The sequence below is a fragment of the Phacochoerus africanus genome, chromosome 11, assembly GCF_016906955.1.
Source record: "Phacochoerus africanus isolate WHEZ1 chromosome 11, ROS_Pafr_v1, whole genome shotgun sequence".
NCBI lineage: Eukaryota > Metazoa > Chordata > Mammalia > Artiodactyla > Suidae > Phacochoerus > Phacochoerus africanus.
Genome location: NC_062554.1, coordinates 97,323,909 through 97,342,063, shown reverse-complemented (window position 1 = coordinate 97,342,063; position 18,155 = coordinate 97,323,909). Strand labels below are relative to the sequence as shown.

The following is an 18,155-nucleotide window of genomic DNA, read 5'->3' as shown; positions in this document are numbered from 1 at the left end:
CTATCTAGACCAACATCTGAAACATTTACTATCTAAAATACTCCCAAAATACATTCACTTACTGGTGTAAAAGCCCCAGCACAGTGTGCAGCTTATAGATACACTGAAATTGTTGCTTTTCAGATACAAGCCCAAGTAATTACACTGAGCTTAATAACACCTTTGGATCTTATGATTTCTATCTCCAACAAACAGATAATCACACATTTTTATGTAAATACTTAACACAGGACAAATAACAGTAAGGCTATAGAATGGAAAGGCTAGCTTTCTCTCCTTTGTTCCCTCCATCCCTCCCATCTCTTTCAGTTCTTCTCTCCTTTTACATACACCATAATTAAAATTAAAATAAGCTATTATTACCACTTCTTTTGTATCAAATAAGACAGGGTAATATTTTTAAGCAAAAATAACAACCTAGAACTACATGACTTTGGATAATACACTTAAAACTTTCTAATTCTATACTTCTTCCCCTTATCACATTATATTATCATAAGAAAACAAAGGTCAAAAGGAGGAAGAGGGCAAGTATAAGAGAACACCACGACAGGGGAGCAGGGGAAGAAAAGAAAAAAGTTATTAAATAGAATAATACACGTAAAATACTCAGCAGAGTGCACCTAATAAGTGCAAGGCAGAGTGAGGAGCAAGGCTATTATAAAACTTGGGAATTAAATGGATCTGGGTTCAAATCCTCAGGCAAATATCTGAATAAAAGAGTAATAATAATACTATAGCAAGTGGAAGTACATTGTAAGGATTAAATAAGTAAATGCAAATAAAGCTCTTAGTATAGTGCCTAGTATATCATAAGTGCTTAATAAATTGTTATTACTAATACCCTTCTATATGAGGTGTCATATAAGAGATGTGTTATTTTAAAAAACTATTTAATATTTAAACTATAGGTGTCATCACTCTCTACTAAGAAAATGTGAAAATCAATTTCATTTCAAAGGGTATAATTAGTGAGTCTTAACATAGTTATTAATAAAGGCATCACAAATTATATACTTGCTTAATCTATTTTGATCTCTCATTTAAAAATGCCTATTTAAAAGGGAAACGTTCATGTATGCAAAGTTGTTTAATGAAAATGAACATTTCTGCAACAAACTCAGTACTGTGAACTGCAAGCAAAAATGACCATTGAACATCTACATTTTAAAGAATATCCCAAGCACATAAATATCATACTGAATGATCTATTTAATGATTTTCCTTTTTAAGAGGTCATATTATGTTGTTATACTGAGGGAACAAATGGCCTAGGCTGTGAAATATGGGGCAATAAATTTTCTGTAAACCCTCTTGGAGAAAATGAGTCATTATTATTTATTAGACTTTTAAGTCAGCTGACCTAGAATTTCCGATAAAAGGCAGTGTAAATAATCAGATGTGACTGGTTTTTCAGGCAACAATAGAGCAACATTTCTAGGAGGAGTGGAATTAGGGAGTGATGAGTCCTGGGACTAAATGAACAAATTACCCAGAAAAGAGGTAGGCAGTCTCTGGTAAAGAATGCCATGGCCGTCAAGGCACAGCATGGTTCTTGCTCTTCACTGGGCCCTGACAGTGTGAGTTGCCCTAGAATACAAGGTCTGTGGACAGCAGGATCACGATCCACAGTCCAGCAGGCTGGCATGCCGCCTGTAGCTGAGATAACACAGGCAAGACGGAGCATAGGAGCTGGTACGTGTAATCAGTAACTGCAACTTTTAGGCTAAATTAAATAAATAAATAAATCTGGAAGACAGATGTTTGCCCCAGCCAGCCTGTTAATTTTGAACTGATTATGCTGCCAACTACAAAGGCACTAATCTGTACAGTCATGTGAGTTTTTGACATTATTATAATAATTAAAAATACATCTATCATTTAAAATTAAGCCCTGCATATAGAACCATATTACACATATTATACTGGGCCAAATGCACCTGGTCAATCGTACCTAATAAGTCTATCAGAAGCCCTGCTATCTAAAACAAAAAAGTTAGTGAAGAAATAGAAGAAAAATTACAGATGACTATTTCTTTAAAAGAAAAATATCAATAATGCCCCATATGCTTTTTGATTCTATTTATATGACTTAATTCTAATAAAATAATCTAGTTTTCCCAAATGTAAAGGCGTGCTATAAGCAATACTGTCTTAATATAGAAACAAAATTAATGCCTATCAATAGGAGGTTGGTTAAATAAATAATATATTCATATATGTAAAGCCATTTGAAAGAATTATATACTAATATCCAGTGACAAATACCCATGAAACAGTGATAAGTAACACACACACAATGCTAAAGGGTCATCGCACTATAAAAGGCAGTTTTTCTCTGTATGTAAAAATACATCTGCCATTTAAACTGGATGGTGAACTCCTAGGGGATTTTTTGTTTTCATCTTTTTTTTTTTTGGCTATGCTCATGGCACGCAGAAGTTCCTGGGCCAGGGATCAAACCCACATCACAGCAGTGGCCAAAGCCACTGCAGCCACAATCCAGGATCCTAAACCACCGGACCACCAGTGAACTCCTGTTTACATCTTAAACTAGATTTTCTATGGTTTAAATTATTTACAACAAGGATATATTTGTATATTTAGCAACTTAAGTATAAATTTATCAGAATCATCTAACACACATATGTAATAGCTAACACATAACATACAACCCAGAGAATAAAGCATTTCCCACTGTACCTAGATCACGTGCCAATAAAACGGCTGACTTGCAGTTACACTGTGCTTTATCACAGCACTCCTCGATAAAGGTACCACCTTCGATTCTAACCTATACTTTTTTTGTTTTGTTTTTTTGGCTTTTGTCCTTTTTTTAGGCATATGGAGGTTCTCAGGCTAGGGGTCTAATCAGAGCTATAGCTACCAGCCTACACCACAGCCACAGCAACGTCACATCTGAGCCACGTCTGCTACCCACATCACAGCTCATGGCAACACCAGATCCTTAACCCATTGAGCAAGGCCAGGGATCAAACCCGCAACCTCATGGTTCCTAGTCGGATTCGTTTCCACTGCACCACGATGGGAACTCCTCTAACCTATACATTCTAAGAAAGTTGGAGAATAAGCATTTGATCATTTCTAGAATACAGAAATGAAAACAGACTAGAAAATAAGTCTATATGAGGAAGTTAAAGAAACGAGGGTTCATTAGGTCATCAAGCTACAGTATACTGACCTATACTTCCAGAGTCAAGGAAACCTGGGTTGAAAATCTCTCCTACCTCACTCTCAGATGGCTCAGTCTTATTAGGTAATACCTCTGATCTTCAGACACAACCTACAGCATACCTACCTCATCAGGCTGTTCCAAAGATTTAATGTGAGAATGTACGTAAAGTATTTAACACAATGTCTGCCAATGATGACTTGGCATCAGAGAATCATCAGCATGTATTTGCCAAGAACACTCAGCTATGATGAACTGATGATGGCTCCTACCACCCCAACACCCCTCTACACATACATAATGAGATATTCATGTAAGAAGAACACCCATCAAATGTTAATGTATACTGGAAACAGAAAATGTAAGTTTAAATTGGACAAGGACATGGATATTAGAAGTTATTTTCTTGAATATTAAGCTAAGCAACAACCATAGAGTATAACAACTGTGGAAGTTTCATCACTAAAAATATGTGAGAAAAGAACAGCTAGTCTCTAAACTTGCTGGTTGAGACATTCACCTGCCTGAGAGAAAAGTCAGAAAAATGAATATCCAAAATCCCTTCAAGATTCATGATTCTATAGTATTTTAATTAAATTAACAGGGTATTCTATCATTCTCATGGTAAATGGTGGCTGGGGATTTTAAGTAGCACAGACAGCTCATCTCTCCAAATGAGCTCTTAAAAAAAAATTATGGAGAACAGATTCAAAGAACTTTTGTATATACCAAAAAAAGGCTGGGTGATGTTGGGTATATCATAAAGGGCTTCTGCCTGCATGTTCTCCTTAAAGTTAGAAAAATGAATTCAGAGGAAGGTGAGAGTTTATGTATTTCTATGGGATAAAAGGGATATGGAAAACGCAGAAAACAAGACATCAAAAGATTTTTTAAAAGTAAAAGCATTTAGAAGTTACAACACCGCCTGAAGTTGAACTCCATAAAAAGCTAAAACAGGGAGTTTCCGTCGTGGCGCAGTGGTTAACGAATCCGACTAGGAACCATGAGGTTGCGGGTTCGGTCCCTGCCCTTGCTCAGTGGGTTAACGATCCGGCGTTGCCGTGAGCTGTGGTGTAGGTTGCAGACGGGGCTTGGATCCCGCGTTGCTGTGGCTCTGGCGTAGGCTGGTGGCTACAGCTCTGATTCGACCCCTAGCCTGGGAACCTCCATATGCAGCGGGAGCAGCCCAAGAAATAGCTAAAAAGACAGATAGATAGATAGATAGATAGATAGATAGATAGATAGATAGATAGATAGATAGATAGATAGATAGATAAATAAATAAATAAATAAATAAATAAATAAATAAATAAAAAAGGCTAAAACAGTGCTTACCTTCGGCAAACACTACTTGATCAGACTGTCTACAAATTTATGGCATGCTATAAAGTTTTATCAAGATTCCACTAAGTAAATCAAAGATGGTAGCCTTGGATTAGCACTGTTTCTCTGTATTTTCATATAAAACATCATCCATTAGCACATTCAGATCAGAGCATGTCTACTGTTCTGCTGGGTCAAGTTTGCCATTTTATAAAACAGAAGTGGAATAAAACACGGCTTTTCCTTTTGCCTCACTTTAAGATTTTTATTTTAACAATCATCCTAGGTTTCATAGACTCCCAAGTTACCATGTAAAGTTCAATGACTATCACTGTAGAAACAGTCCTATACAAGTGGTTAAGAACCCCAAGTCCAGTTCTAGTTCTACTACTAATCACCTGTGGTGGGGGCTGGCCAGCTTCATGGGCCTTGGAGCCACAGTGCTCAGACAGAGCCCTTCACCCAGAAGGACCCCACAATCAGTCTAACGCTCTGCTGCTGCCATCTTTAAATTCCTAATAACTTTTTAATAAGGACCCCACATTCTCACTTTGCACAGGGCCCTACAACTTATGTAGTTGTTACTGCCTGTGATCTTTGCAAATCACAATTCATCTAACTTTCATTCTCCTCCAGGTGATCAACAACCCAACACTTCCTTTTCCCCTAATTTTTTGCAAGTATGGTGATATCAGAGCATACATTATCTTTGTCAAATTGTCAACACAGCAATGCGATTGGCATAGTTTCAATATTACTTTCTGATCCTAAAGAATTAAGCCAACTCAAGTCTATGAGAATTGCATTCCCAAAAGAGATTTCTTTTTGCAGAAACAGATTATCAAGAATGTTGCCCAGAATCTAAACACCTTCCATTAGAAAACGAGGTACACTGTACCATTAAGTGTACCTCTATCTTAAAGGTATACTTGGAAGCTACCTTTTTTTTTTTCAAAAGTGTCTTTGTTCAGACAGTCATTTAGTGCAAATGCTACTTCATGAAATGGGGGAGGAGAAAGTACTCTCTCTAGCACAGAGTGATTTACAACCGAAATTGTTGTTTAGAAACACTTGGCTTCTAACTTTTCAATAATATATCAATCAGTACAGAATGCTATGAAAATTAAAGCACTGAGTGTAGTGCCAAGTAACAGCATCATTACAGGTATATGGATCTGTTTGCTTCTTAGGGTGATCTAAGAGGTCTTAAACACAGCACTTAGTGTTTACCCATCCCTTCTGTTTGGCCCCAAATTTCTATTATTATAAATACTTTAGATTTAAAATCCATAAAGATCATACTAAAGTGTGTAACTCGAGAGAGGAAATGTGCTGGTCTATCTGGAGATTTCCATTTAACACATTAGCAAATGGTATCAAGAAATACAGGCATCTCTGATTTAAAACCATCATCTACTTCAGAAAAATCCTATGTTCAGAGTGAAAACTGCTATCATCTACAGTAATATTTAGTTAAATGGAAAAAAAAAATACAATCCACACCTACATATACATATATAGGTTTGAATTCTTTTCTTGGTAAAGTTGGACAATTTTTTTTTAAATTCCTTAGGCTTTCACTTTTACATCTGGAAAATGAGAACAATCATACCTCTTTTGCAGACAGAAATTGTGTTAGAAATATAAAGAAAGAACCTAACAAACTGCTTGGACCGTAATTGATATTCAATAAATGCTAACTATTCCTCTGTTCTTGACTATGAAAACTCCAAAGACTTTCACTCTTCTCTGTTTAAGTAACCCACCCATTCATGGATGCCTCAACCTTCTTTATTACCCAGAACCCTTAATTTCTTTAATTTCTTTAATTTACCACAATTTCTTGTTTCTCCATTGTTCTCAATAAACATACATTTTATATACATAGAAATGTTTACTCTCTTAAACCATTATCAGACTCCACCTATCACAGTTCATGATTTCAAATAAATCAACTACTGCTGACTAATTCCTACATATCCCTCCAGAGTAAGTTTATAAAATTTACTCTGATAAATCTTAATCCAAGGTGGATTTGACAGTCCTTTCATTCACCTCCTGTTCGCACTGTGTCAGGCTTTGTTAGAGAAAGTTAAATTGATTATATATGCAATCATTATATAGAAAGAATGGGACTCTGTAGAAAAAAACAAAAAAAAAAGCAAAGTTTTCCTTTCTTTCCTCTGATCCTTCAAAATGAATTTTCTCTAGACTGTCTTTACTAAAATTCACATTAAATCTTGAAAAGGTCTTGACACAGACTCAGGCTGGCTGGATCCACATTTTAACTGAGTACCACAATTCTGTAGGAGAGACAATGGCCCAGCTAAAAAACTCCATCTCTTACTCCCCCTTGTGCAAGGGTCATCTAGTGAGATGAACAGAATGGGACTTTGAGAAATCTCTTGAGTTATCCACGTCCAGTTTTCTATTTTGAGAGAAAATAAACCTGCAATCTGTTTAAATCACTCTTTAGTTGGCTTGTCTATTAATCATATTTAAATACAACTTTAAGCCGTAGAGGTTCCATAAATTTTCCGTTTATCTTTTTATATACAATTTCTAAACCTAAAAGCAACCTCAGTTAATAAAATAATGAATCTGTTATCCACGAAAAGTCTAGGCTCAATTTCATCTATAATCTCATTACCAGCTTGGCATTGCTCCAGGCTGAGAAACTTCAGGTATTTAGTATGAGTGTGACAGAGCTCTATCTCACTCTTGGAGCTTTTTCCTCCTCATCTCACATTGACTCCAGTTACCAGGGCACATGTGCTGATTTCACCAATGACGCTGAGAAAACTGGCAGTGGAAGGCCCTTTCTTGATGGTAATTACATATTGGTACTCTCTGGGACTGATGGGTGGTCAATACCAACTTGTTCCCTTCTTGGGGTGCTTTCCTGTGCTTGCTGGAAATATCCAGAACACTTAACTGCAATGCCGTATTTCTGGTTTGCATTTATACCCTATCCCTCAGCTGACAGTGTAGAACTGGCTTTGCTCCTGGCAGGAAGTCCCATTGGATGGATTCCCAGACCAGCTCCATCCCATAAGGCTCACCTCTGTTCTGATTGGTATATAAGTTCATGCCCAACAAAGCCATCTTTCAATGTTCAGGCCCCAGGCAGGCAGACAGAGCATCAGCACCTCACTTTTAGCATCCATAGGCATGTAATGTATCAAATCCAAATCAATGAAAGTAATCTCAACTTTGCAAAACAACTTTGCAAAAACTAGTGGATCACCTAGTCCCTTTATTGCTTAGACTCAAAGGAAAGTATATCAGCAATCAGAGTAGCCTCTTGGAGACATTTACACTAAGATTAAAGAGAAGGGCAAGCACACTTTTCTCCTGGAAGCTCAATATTCCCAAAGTAATTTTTTCTTGTTCTCACCAACATGGACAAGTTTATACCCTCTAGAAAGACTTTGGACACAAACACACACACACACACACACACACACACAGAGCTTTCAAACAGCTCTTTCAACTTCACTTTTGAAACAGGAGGGTATTTTATATCTTTTGTTTTTTCTCAATGCTAAGGAGTCTCGAGGAGTTCCTGCTGTGGCTCAGCGGAAATGAATCTGACTTGTATTCATGAGGATGCAGGTTTGATCTCGGGCCTTGCTCGGTGGGTTAAGGATCTGGCATTGCGGTTAGCTGTGGTGTAGTAGGTCTCAAATGTGGCTTGGCTCCTGTGATGCTGTGGCTGTTGTGTAGGCCGGTGCTTACAGCTGATTCAACCCCGAGCCTGGGAACCACCATATGCCTGGGTGCAACCCTAAAAAGACAGGAAAAAAAAAAAAAAAAAAAAAAGGAGTTCCCGTCGTGGCGCAGTGGTTAACGAATCCGACTAGGAACCATGAGGTTGCGGGTTCGGTCCCTGCCCTTGCTCAGTGGGTTAACGATCCGGCGTTGCCAGTGAGCTGTGGTGTAGGTTGCAGACGTGGCTCGGATCCTGCGTTGCTGTGGCTCTGGCGTACGCCGGTGGCTACAGCTCCGATTTGACCCCTAGCCTGGGAACCTCCATATGCTGTGGGAGTGGCCCAAGAAATGGCAAAAAGACAAAAAAAAAAAAAAAGAAGAAGAAGAAGAAGGCTCTTGATTTTAATCATCTCCCTTACCCACAGTGGACTCTTTATTTTTTTCTTACTTTGCTCCTCAAATCTTCACCCTCATCCTAAAGATTACCATGGCCCCTTCATTCTTTGCATAAATACTAATTTATACTTTACTAAGAGAAAAGTTGTCATCCAGTATGACTGAAATTTTCTGTCTGCAAACTCAACGGTCTTTATTTATAGCAATAATCCTCTGTCTTAAGTGACGGATACCACCGTCTTTTCAAAGATAAATTACATGACTCCGACCTTTTCTCCATCTTGTTTTTTTCTAGAAACAACCTTCAAAAACATTCAGATTTCTCTTATTTCATAGACTTGTTCCCACCTATAAGCATGCTTATATGTCCTTCATTCTCAAAAATAAACAAAAAATAAACTGTCTAGTTGTATTCCATACTTCTCTTTCACTCTACCAAACTTCACAGAAACATAGATACATTTATTGCCAATTTCTCACTTCCCAATCACTCTTTCCTTTTTAATTTAATTGAAGTATAGTTGGTTTACAATGTTATGTTAATTTCTGCTGTATGGCAAAGTGCTTCAGCCACACATATAAATATATCCATTCCCCTATCGGTGATCACAAATCATGAGTGGATTTCCCTGAGCTCTTACAGCAGGTCTCCATTGACCATCCATTCCACATACTCAATCATTCCTTAACACAATAGTCTTTACTCAGTTCTAATACATTCTATTGAATCTGTTCTCACAAAAGTAAACCAATGGCTACTAATACACAAATACAGGACAGTTTTAATTCTTCAAGTCTCTAAAGAATTTCACATTTTTTCCTGGATCTCTTCATTACTTCTTTGAATCTATTTTTATGAGATTCTGTTCTATATTTCTGGATTATACTCTAGAGATAAAGGCCAGGAATACACATTTTTATCAAAATTTTAAGTCACTGCTGACAAACATAAAAGATAAAGAACTACTGGAAATAAGAGCTAAAGAAACACAAGCAAACAATTTGATTAAACAATAATCTGGTTCTTGGGAAAAAATCCCACTTTAATAGTTATCTGAAATTGTTTGTCATCTTGTCCTTTTCATTAACTAATCATAAGCTAAATATCAAGGCTGAATTAAGAGATGTAGCATATTAAAGTATTTAAAGCTTCATAATAGATGAGAGCAGGTTTAATTAAAGTTACCAGGACAACCAGAGGGAGAGAGGATATACCATAATTGAAAAAGTGTCACTAAAAAATCTGTTTATGATAAACTTGATCTTACTTCCTTCAGCAAAATGTCTAGAGACCCCTCCCCACCCCATTTACTCAGCAGGATCCCCTTGGCAGAACTTGATGGTGAACACTAAGACTAATTTCATTCACCTCCATCATTCAGGCGGCATCATTTGATGATGCACTATTTTATTGAAAAGCTTTCTCTCGTAAATTGTTCATTAACACCAGCAGATTTTTCCGCCTAGTTCAGGGTAAAATAAATGTGAATAATGAAGTTAATTTTTTTTTCTTTTTTTGCTGCCAAACACAAATTTGAGATCACTTAAACTAATTTAACAATATTAGCAGGATAATCATCATGTTGAGCCAATTTCTAAGACACAGATATAGCCAGTGTCAAAAAAAATCATCATTTATGGACATATCTTTGAAATAAATAGCTGAAATTATTTATTATCAGTATAGGACGGGGGGGATTTGTTAACAGAAGTCTTAAAATTGAATTCTACCACAACTTTATGTTATCTATACATAAGAACAAAACCCTAGTCCTCTCTGAATTTCCTCAGTTATAAAACAAGAGTAAATTGAATTTTAATCTGCCTACTTCATAGGGTTTCTGGAAGAGCCTAATATATATAAATCGTCAGAATCATAATGTTTTTATATACTCAACAAAACAAAACAAATCCAAATAAGCAACTATTGGAGTGCAAAAGTCTGTTTTGCTATCAAAGGGATGGTTTTAGTACAAAAGCAACTCTTTTTTTTTTAATCAATTTCTCTTTCAGTTCTTAAGTCAAGTTGATCGATCAGATCAAAGGCCATCCAACAAAATAAATGTGAATAAAAAGTCAACAGCAGGAGTTCCCATTGTTATTCAGCAGTAACAAACCTAACTAGTATCCATGAGGACGCAGGTTCAATCCCTGTCCTTGCTCAGTGGGTTAAGTATTCGGCATTGCTGTGGTTGTCGCATAGGCCAACAACTACAGCTCCAGTTCTAGCCTGGGCACTTCTATATATCACACATGTGGCCCCCCCCAAAAAAGAGTAAAAATAAAAACTGAAATTGAAAAAGAAAATATGGTGGAAGTAGAATTAAACATATAACAAACACAAGATAAGCATAAAGCAATAAATAAGTTGTATTTTAGTTTTTAATCAACAGGCTATAAAAGACAATTAATTTCAATGTCCAAATACAAAATATCTATTTACATGCATGAACAAAAAAAAAATTATTGAGGGTACCGAAAAGTAATCATTCTACTAAAAAAAAAAAACACACCTTTAATTCATCCCCTTTTAATAAAAAGAAAAAGAAGCTGAATTATCAAACATAAATTGTCAGGTAATTTCTTTAATAGATGTGTAAGAATAAACTATTCTATTTACTACTCTTTCATGAACTTTACACCTATAATATATTTTCAAGTGTTTCTTAGGTTGATAACTTTGATACTAAAGAATAATAAAGGTTCTATGGGAGTTCTCATTCTTGCTCAGCAGTTAACGAACCTGACTAGTATCCATGAGAATACAGGTTCTTTTTGAAAGTGGTTGATATAACATTCACTGACAAATTCATAGCCTTCTAGAATATTCCGTTAATTGAAACCTCCAATTCTTAATCAGTCTGAACAAACAGTAGTTTACAACATACCACCTAGCCTGTGTTCTTCCTAGTTATAATTATACACTTCTTTGGGCCAAAGGATATATTTGTGTAATAGGTAAGAATGAGAGGTTAAAGTCAGAGACACTTGAATCTGAATTCTCTCACATTCTTACTACTCAAAATATAGTCTTTTTATTAAAACCATCACCTAAGAGCTTATTAGAATGCAGGATCTCTGGCTCTATCTACCAAATAAAAATTTGCACTTTAACAAGAGCCAGGGGTGAATTTTATGCATATTAAAGTTTGAGAAACACATTATATGTTGCTTGTTAAACACATTTCCTTGGGCAAGTTAAAGGCATCCTCCAAGAGCCAGGTTCCCCACTGAAAATGAGACTAATAATGGTGTCTAGAACAAAGCATTACTGTGAGAAAGAACCAAAAAATGCTTTTTTGGTAAACACTCAATAAGGTCTTACTGGTAATAAATTTTATCATCTACCTCAAATCTGTGTATTCAAGATACTTTCCAACATATTTATTTATGTAATTACATTGATACCCTACCCAGAGAAATTAAAGCTCCTTTAATCCAGAAGTCTCCCTGAGTACAAGCCTCCAGCCAAAACAGAAGAAAATTAATAATGCCACCCTGCATTCATGTATAATACAATATAGCACCTGTTTTTCAGTTGGCCCCAAAATATTTCTCTTTTAAATAATGTATTATCTATTGTCATAGAATCAAAAAAGATAAAGAATTGAGTTTCAAAACAAATATGAATCTTTCTCTCCCACATAAAATCTCACGAATTCCACATTTAATTAGTCATTGTGTTTTCTGTGTTCTGACATCAGGTGCTTAAGACAGTCACTGATCCCACAGGACTCCAAGAATGCACCAGGTGTCTAGACTTTCAATTCCAAATGATAAAAAAGAGCAAGTCTCACTAGGCTCCCATTTTAATTCAATTAAGGTAAGATACATCCTACTTCATTTGATGACCTTTTGCAAAGGACTGCAATGTCCAGATTATCTGCTTCCTACATCAGGAGGAAAAAATGTAAACTGATAAAAATCAATATAAAAAGAATCATTTTCAGCTGTCATTAAGTGAATATTCATCACTTAGAAAGAACTTAACTTTTACTTAACTCTTATTGAAAACATATTTACATCTATAAATGATGCTTTAAAAGGGTATTCATATACCTGAAACTGCGCATACTAATGATTTGAATCTTCTAGTCATGAAAGTTTATCTTACTATGGATTATTCATTTATACATTTCTTAAAACTTAAATGTTTCAACTTCTGGCAAAATGACATGCCAAATATTGCATAGGCCCTTCCTATTACATTACAAGATCCTAGATATTTTAAGAAACATAAAAATGTATAAGAACCCAAAAAACAAGGATAATTTCTGAGTGCCAAGATATGCATAAAATACAGTAAGCTAAAAAATCTGAACTGTGAGTGATAAGTAAACAGGGAATTCAGAGCTATCCTGGAAGAAACACCTGTAGCAGTGCTGAGATTTGTAGAGGAAGAACTAAACTTAAGCTCCAGCATTACATCCAAGAAAAGATGTACAAGAACTCTATGAACTTTGAAATTTTAAATTTAAAAACCTTATTAAAGGGCATAAAACATAGCTAAGTGCAAAGAATATCATGTTTATAAATAGAAAGACAAAATATCATAATGACATCAATTCTTCTAAATTTCATCTGAGTCAATGCACCATCAATCAAAATCCCAGTAAAGATTTTCTTAGATAATATATAATAGCATTCTGAATCTAAAATTTAGATAAAATGTGAAGGTTCAGGAATACTCGAGAGCCGGGGAGTTCCCCTTGAGGCTTAGGGGTAGCAAACCAAATCAGTCAGTATCCATGAGAATGAAAGTTTGATCCCTGATCTTGCTCAGTGGCTTGAGGATCTGGCCTTGCCGTCAGCTGCGGTGTAGGTTGCAGACACGGCTTGGATCCTGAGTTGCTGTGGCAGTGGTGTAGGCTGGCAGCTACAGCTCTGATTTCACCCCTAGGCTGGAAACTTCTATATGTCACATATGTGGCGCTAAAAAGCAAAAAAAAAAAAAAAAAAAAAAAGACTCAAGACCTTTTTGAAAAAGATGACAGTAAGGCTCTGAAACTACTAGTCTGATAAATGAGCCTCACTGGGGGAAGGTAAACTATTTAAGAAATGGCCCTGGGAATACCAGTTGGAAAAAAATTTAATTTGGATTGCAACCTACAACTGTATATTGATATTAGCCACACATGGGTTAAGTAAATTTGAAAACATGGAACCTTTTAGAATAAAAATATATAAAAATTATTTATAAACTGAGGGTAGGGAAGGATTTCTTAAAACATACACCTCACAACAGAAATAATTTTTTAAAGTTGACTTGGACTGCATTAAAATTAAGAACTGATTTATCAAAATATGCTATAAAGACAATGAGAGAATTCTCAAGTTGGAAAAGGATATTTGCATTATATACAGCTTAAATGAGTAATCATCAAAAAGATATAACCTGTGAATCAATTTAAACAGAAATGTGCAAAAGATATGAACAGATATGTCACTGAAGAAGGAATAAGAATGCTCAATGAATGTAAAACAAGAAGTCCACCTTAGTAATAACTAGAGGTGTTAATAAGCATAACCATTTGGTTGCCTATCATTAAGAAGTCTGACATTGCCACTTATGGGCCAGAATATGGACCAATGGGGACTCAAATACTGTTAGTGGAGGTCTAAATTAATGGAACTATTTTTGAAAATCATTGTCACCCTTGTGTAAAGGTGACTTTGTGAAAACCCCACAGTCTTATTAATTCTATTACCATGTACTGACCATACAGATATTCTTGCTCATGCTTCAAGAGACAGCCACCCTATTCATAGTAGTGCCCATCTGGAAACAATCTAAATACTAATTTACCAACAGATTATTACTGGATAAATTCAAATATATCCTCATAAAATAGTATTTTAGTGTAAACAACAATGAATTAAAGCTAAGTACAAACATCCAGATAAATCATGCAAATATAGTATTGATGGAAGAAAGGAAGTGGCTAATGACTAGCTACAGCATAATGTGATTTGAATAAAGCCAAAAAACAAGCAAACAAACACATGTTTAGCAAAACATTTATGTGAGGTACAGCTACTATTAAAGAGCAAAGAAATGAGTAATCAAATATCTAGTGTACTTGGCCACGTCTGGCAGGGAGGCAGGTGAGGAGACAGGAAGGTAGTATTACAAGGGCAGCTTTAAGGATGCTGGCAACATTGATGGGTTTTATATTGTACGATCAATTTAAACATTATTATTAGGCACCAGATATGTACAGGTAGATGTATGTACCAATTAAATATACTATTCCCCTGTATTAAAATTGCCCAATACAAAAAAATGAACTAATAATTAGAAACAAGCGAACTTATTGTTTGGGATTCACTATGAAACCATGATCTCATCTTTAATAAACATATTAGATGAACACAGCTTCTAAGGAAAAAAAGAAAAAGCATACTAATCCAAATAAAACATGAAGGACAAATAATAAATAGGTAATGGAAAATAATAAAATGGGCGGATATAAGTTAAACTCACCACCAGGGCTTTAGATCTGTTGCTCAGAAGTTTCTCAATATCCCTGGCTGCAATTTCCACCAGCTGGCGTGCATTATTTGGTTCCACAGTATACAAATCTTGGTATTTTTCATAAATCTGTATGAAGGGAAAATACAATTGCTAAGAATAATAATCACTTATTTGACTTCTAAGTTTACACTAGAATGCATTTAAAACTACAAACAATTGATTACAAGGACAAACTCTTTCCTTTTTTCATCTTTATCTTTTCAGAGTTTAGGTGTGACTGAGATATATATTTGCTCTAAGACCACAAGCTCATAAAAATAGTATGTCATGTTAACAAGTGACAAAAATATCTATCACCACAATGGTTTGTGTACACAATTTTGTAACTTGAAGTTGTAACCCCCAACCTCAAAACCTGGTATTAACTACCATTAGCATTTAAAAAAAAAGAGGGAAATCATCCTAGAAAACAGAAGGAGAACCTAAGCCTGGAAGTGAAACCTGGAGGATGTGTGCAGGGAACAAAGATGGGGGAAAGAGAATGTCGTACTGTACTGAGGGACTCTTGCACTTTTTCCCTGGATGCTATCACTGAAGCAGAAGTGTATGCTAAGCTTTATGACAAGAAAGAGACACAGAGAATGAAGCCCCTCCCCCGCTATGGTTCAGCCAGGTGACACAGGAGCTTCATTTGACAGATGAAGAAAATGAAGGTCACCAAGGTCAACAGTAAAGTTCAGTTGAAACTGTAATTGTAGAGAACTGATACTTTTATTATGAAATCGAATTTTTTTTGACCCACCTAATGAAACTGTACTGAAAATAAGCTATGCAGCAATAGGAAAACAACTTCAATTCTGATTCACATCAGTGAAGGATTTCCCTAGAGTGCCATAAGACACATCTGGTTTACAGAGCATGTACACTCCTGGCAGGAGGGGAAGAATTAAAAAAAGAAAGGAAAAAATAAATAAAACAGTGATTATGTTTGTGGCTAGAGGGCTGAGCTGAGAAGGAAATCCCTTATGTATCCAACAGATGGGTTGCACATGCATGACTAAACCATATTTGAAAGCCAGGGACTGGCGGGTTTTTACCATCTTATGAGAAGCGATCCAGGCACAAGCAGGAACCAGTTCAACCCTGCTTTTTCCTGGCACAACTCCAGCATTCTGCATTACTACCAACAAGTTCTACAGCCTGGTCCCAGATGATCATGTACACTGCTGGTGAACATTGGTTTGGTTTCCAAAGGACAGTAATAAACAACAAGGTTCTACTGTATAGCACAGGGAACTATATTCAATACTCTGAGATTAAATCATAATGGAAAATTATATTAAAAAGAACATATAGGGAGTTCCCATTGTGGCTTGGTGGAAACAAACCCAACAAGATCCATGAGGATGTAGGTTCGATCCCTGGTCCCGCTCACTGGGTTAAGGATCAGGCTTTGCCCTGAGCTGCAGTGTAGGTCACAGCACAAGCAGGCAGCTGCAGCTCTGATTCAATCCCTAGCCTGAGAACTTCCATATGCCATGGATGAGGCCCTTAAAAAAAAAAAAAAAAGAATGTGTATATTATATACATATGTATAACTGAATCAATTTCCTGTACAGCAGAAATTAACATTATAAATCAACTATATTTTAAAAAGGGGAAAAAAGGACACAGATACATATGCTAATGTTTATTTTTTACATGAAGTTAAACATTTTTATTTAAGTGATTAAAAACATATCAATATCTTAGTGAATCCAATTAACTATAATTAAATTAATAAGCTAATTAATAGTTATTAAAGACTTAAATCAAACATTTTTTTCTTGTAGTTTCCGTCATGGCGCAGTGGTTAATGAATCCGACTAGGAACCAGGAGGTTGCGGGTTCGATGCCTGGCCTTGCTCAGTGGGTTAAGTACCCGGCTTTGCCATGAGCTGTGGTGTAGCTTGCAGATGCAACTTGGACCCCTGGTTGCTGTGGCTCTGGTGTAGGCCAGGGTCTACAGCTCCGATTAGACCCCTAGCCTTGGAACCTTCATGTGCTGCGGGAGTGGCCCAAGAAACGGCAAAAAGATAAAAAAAAAAAAATTTTCTTGCCCGTGCCTGAGGCATGCAGAAGTTCCCAGGCCAGGGATCGAACCTGTGCCACAGCAGTGACAACACCAGATACCTAACCCACAAGGCCACCAAGGAACTTCTAAATCAAGCTCTTAATGCTAAAATTGTTTATCTTTTTCAAATCATGAGGTTTTTCCTCATACTTGCTTGAATTTTGAACTTATACGTTTTTCTTCAAACTATTCAAAGGGCAATAATTTAGTCATATAAAATCCCCATATTAATTTTGTCATAATATTACTCTCATCATCACTCTAATCTCACTACTTTTATTGCAGTGTTTTCACATATGTTCAATACCAATATACGCAGGAAAAGAGAGTCACTGTCCCCTCAACTGCTTCAGATACTCATAAAAACAATTTCATTTACTTTTAGTTGAATTGTATGATGAGGGATAGTTTGGTTATTATTTTTTTCTTCTTTATTAAGTGCTTTGCAAGTTTTTGAACTACTTGTTCCCTAGCAACTTAGAACGTCTTGTTTCTAAAAGATACATTCAAAACACAAGTATAATATAATTTTCTTTCTTGGTCACTTTCAAGGATGAACGTGCCCTTAAGAAATTTTACAATGATTCAAAAGTATAATAAAGGTTTTTTTTTAATCATAAATCACATCATCACTTATATTGGTCAACATAGAGAGATGTTGAGTTATGTGAAGAGTCCTTCATCTAAGCTGAAGAGTAACTAATGATACTAAATTCAAATGTTAGAAATATATTCTACCGAAAACAAAGAAAATAAAAACAAAACCTCCCTTCTTCCTTTGAAAGTATGCAGAGGTTTTAAAAAACGAATTTTGCATTAAAAAATATTCAGTATTTCCTACTTAACCTCTAAGCTCTTCAGTCCCTTCCCTCTTCCCCTCTAATTAAAAAAGCAAATAATGCATTCTATTAAACAAAAAACAAGCTTTTAAAATATATTAGTTC

The 18,155-nt window shown here is 35.8% G+C and overlaps 1 protein-coding gene across 4 annotated transcripts in view; it reads right to left on the bottom strand.

Annotated features, from left to right (window-relative positions):
* Nucleotides 1-18,155, bottom strand: part of CACNA2D1 (calcium voltage-gated channel auxiliary subunit alpha2delta 1) — a 482,485-nt gene that overhangs the window by 365,136 nt on the left and 99,194 nt on the right. For all 4 annotated transcript variants that reach the window (XM_047752036.1, XM_047752039.1, XM_047752037.1 and 1 more), the window contains exon 3: nucleotides 15,108-15,224. In XM_047752036.1, coding sequence (XP_047607992.1) covers nucleotides 15,108-15,224 — 117 coding nt within the window. The remainder of the gene's footprint in view (nucleotides 1-15,107; nucleotides 15,225-18,155) is intronic.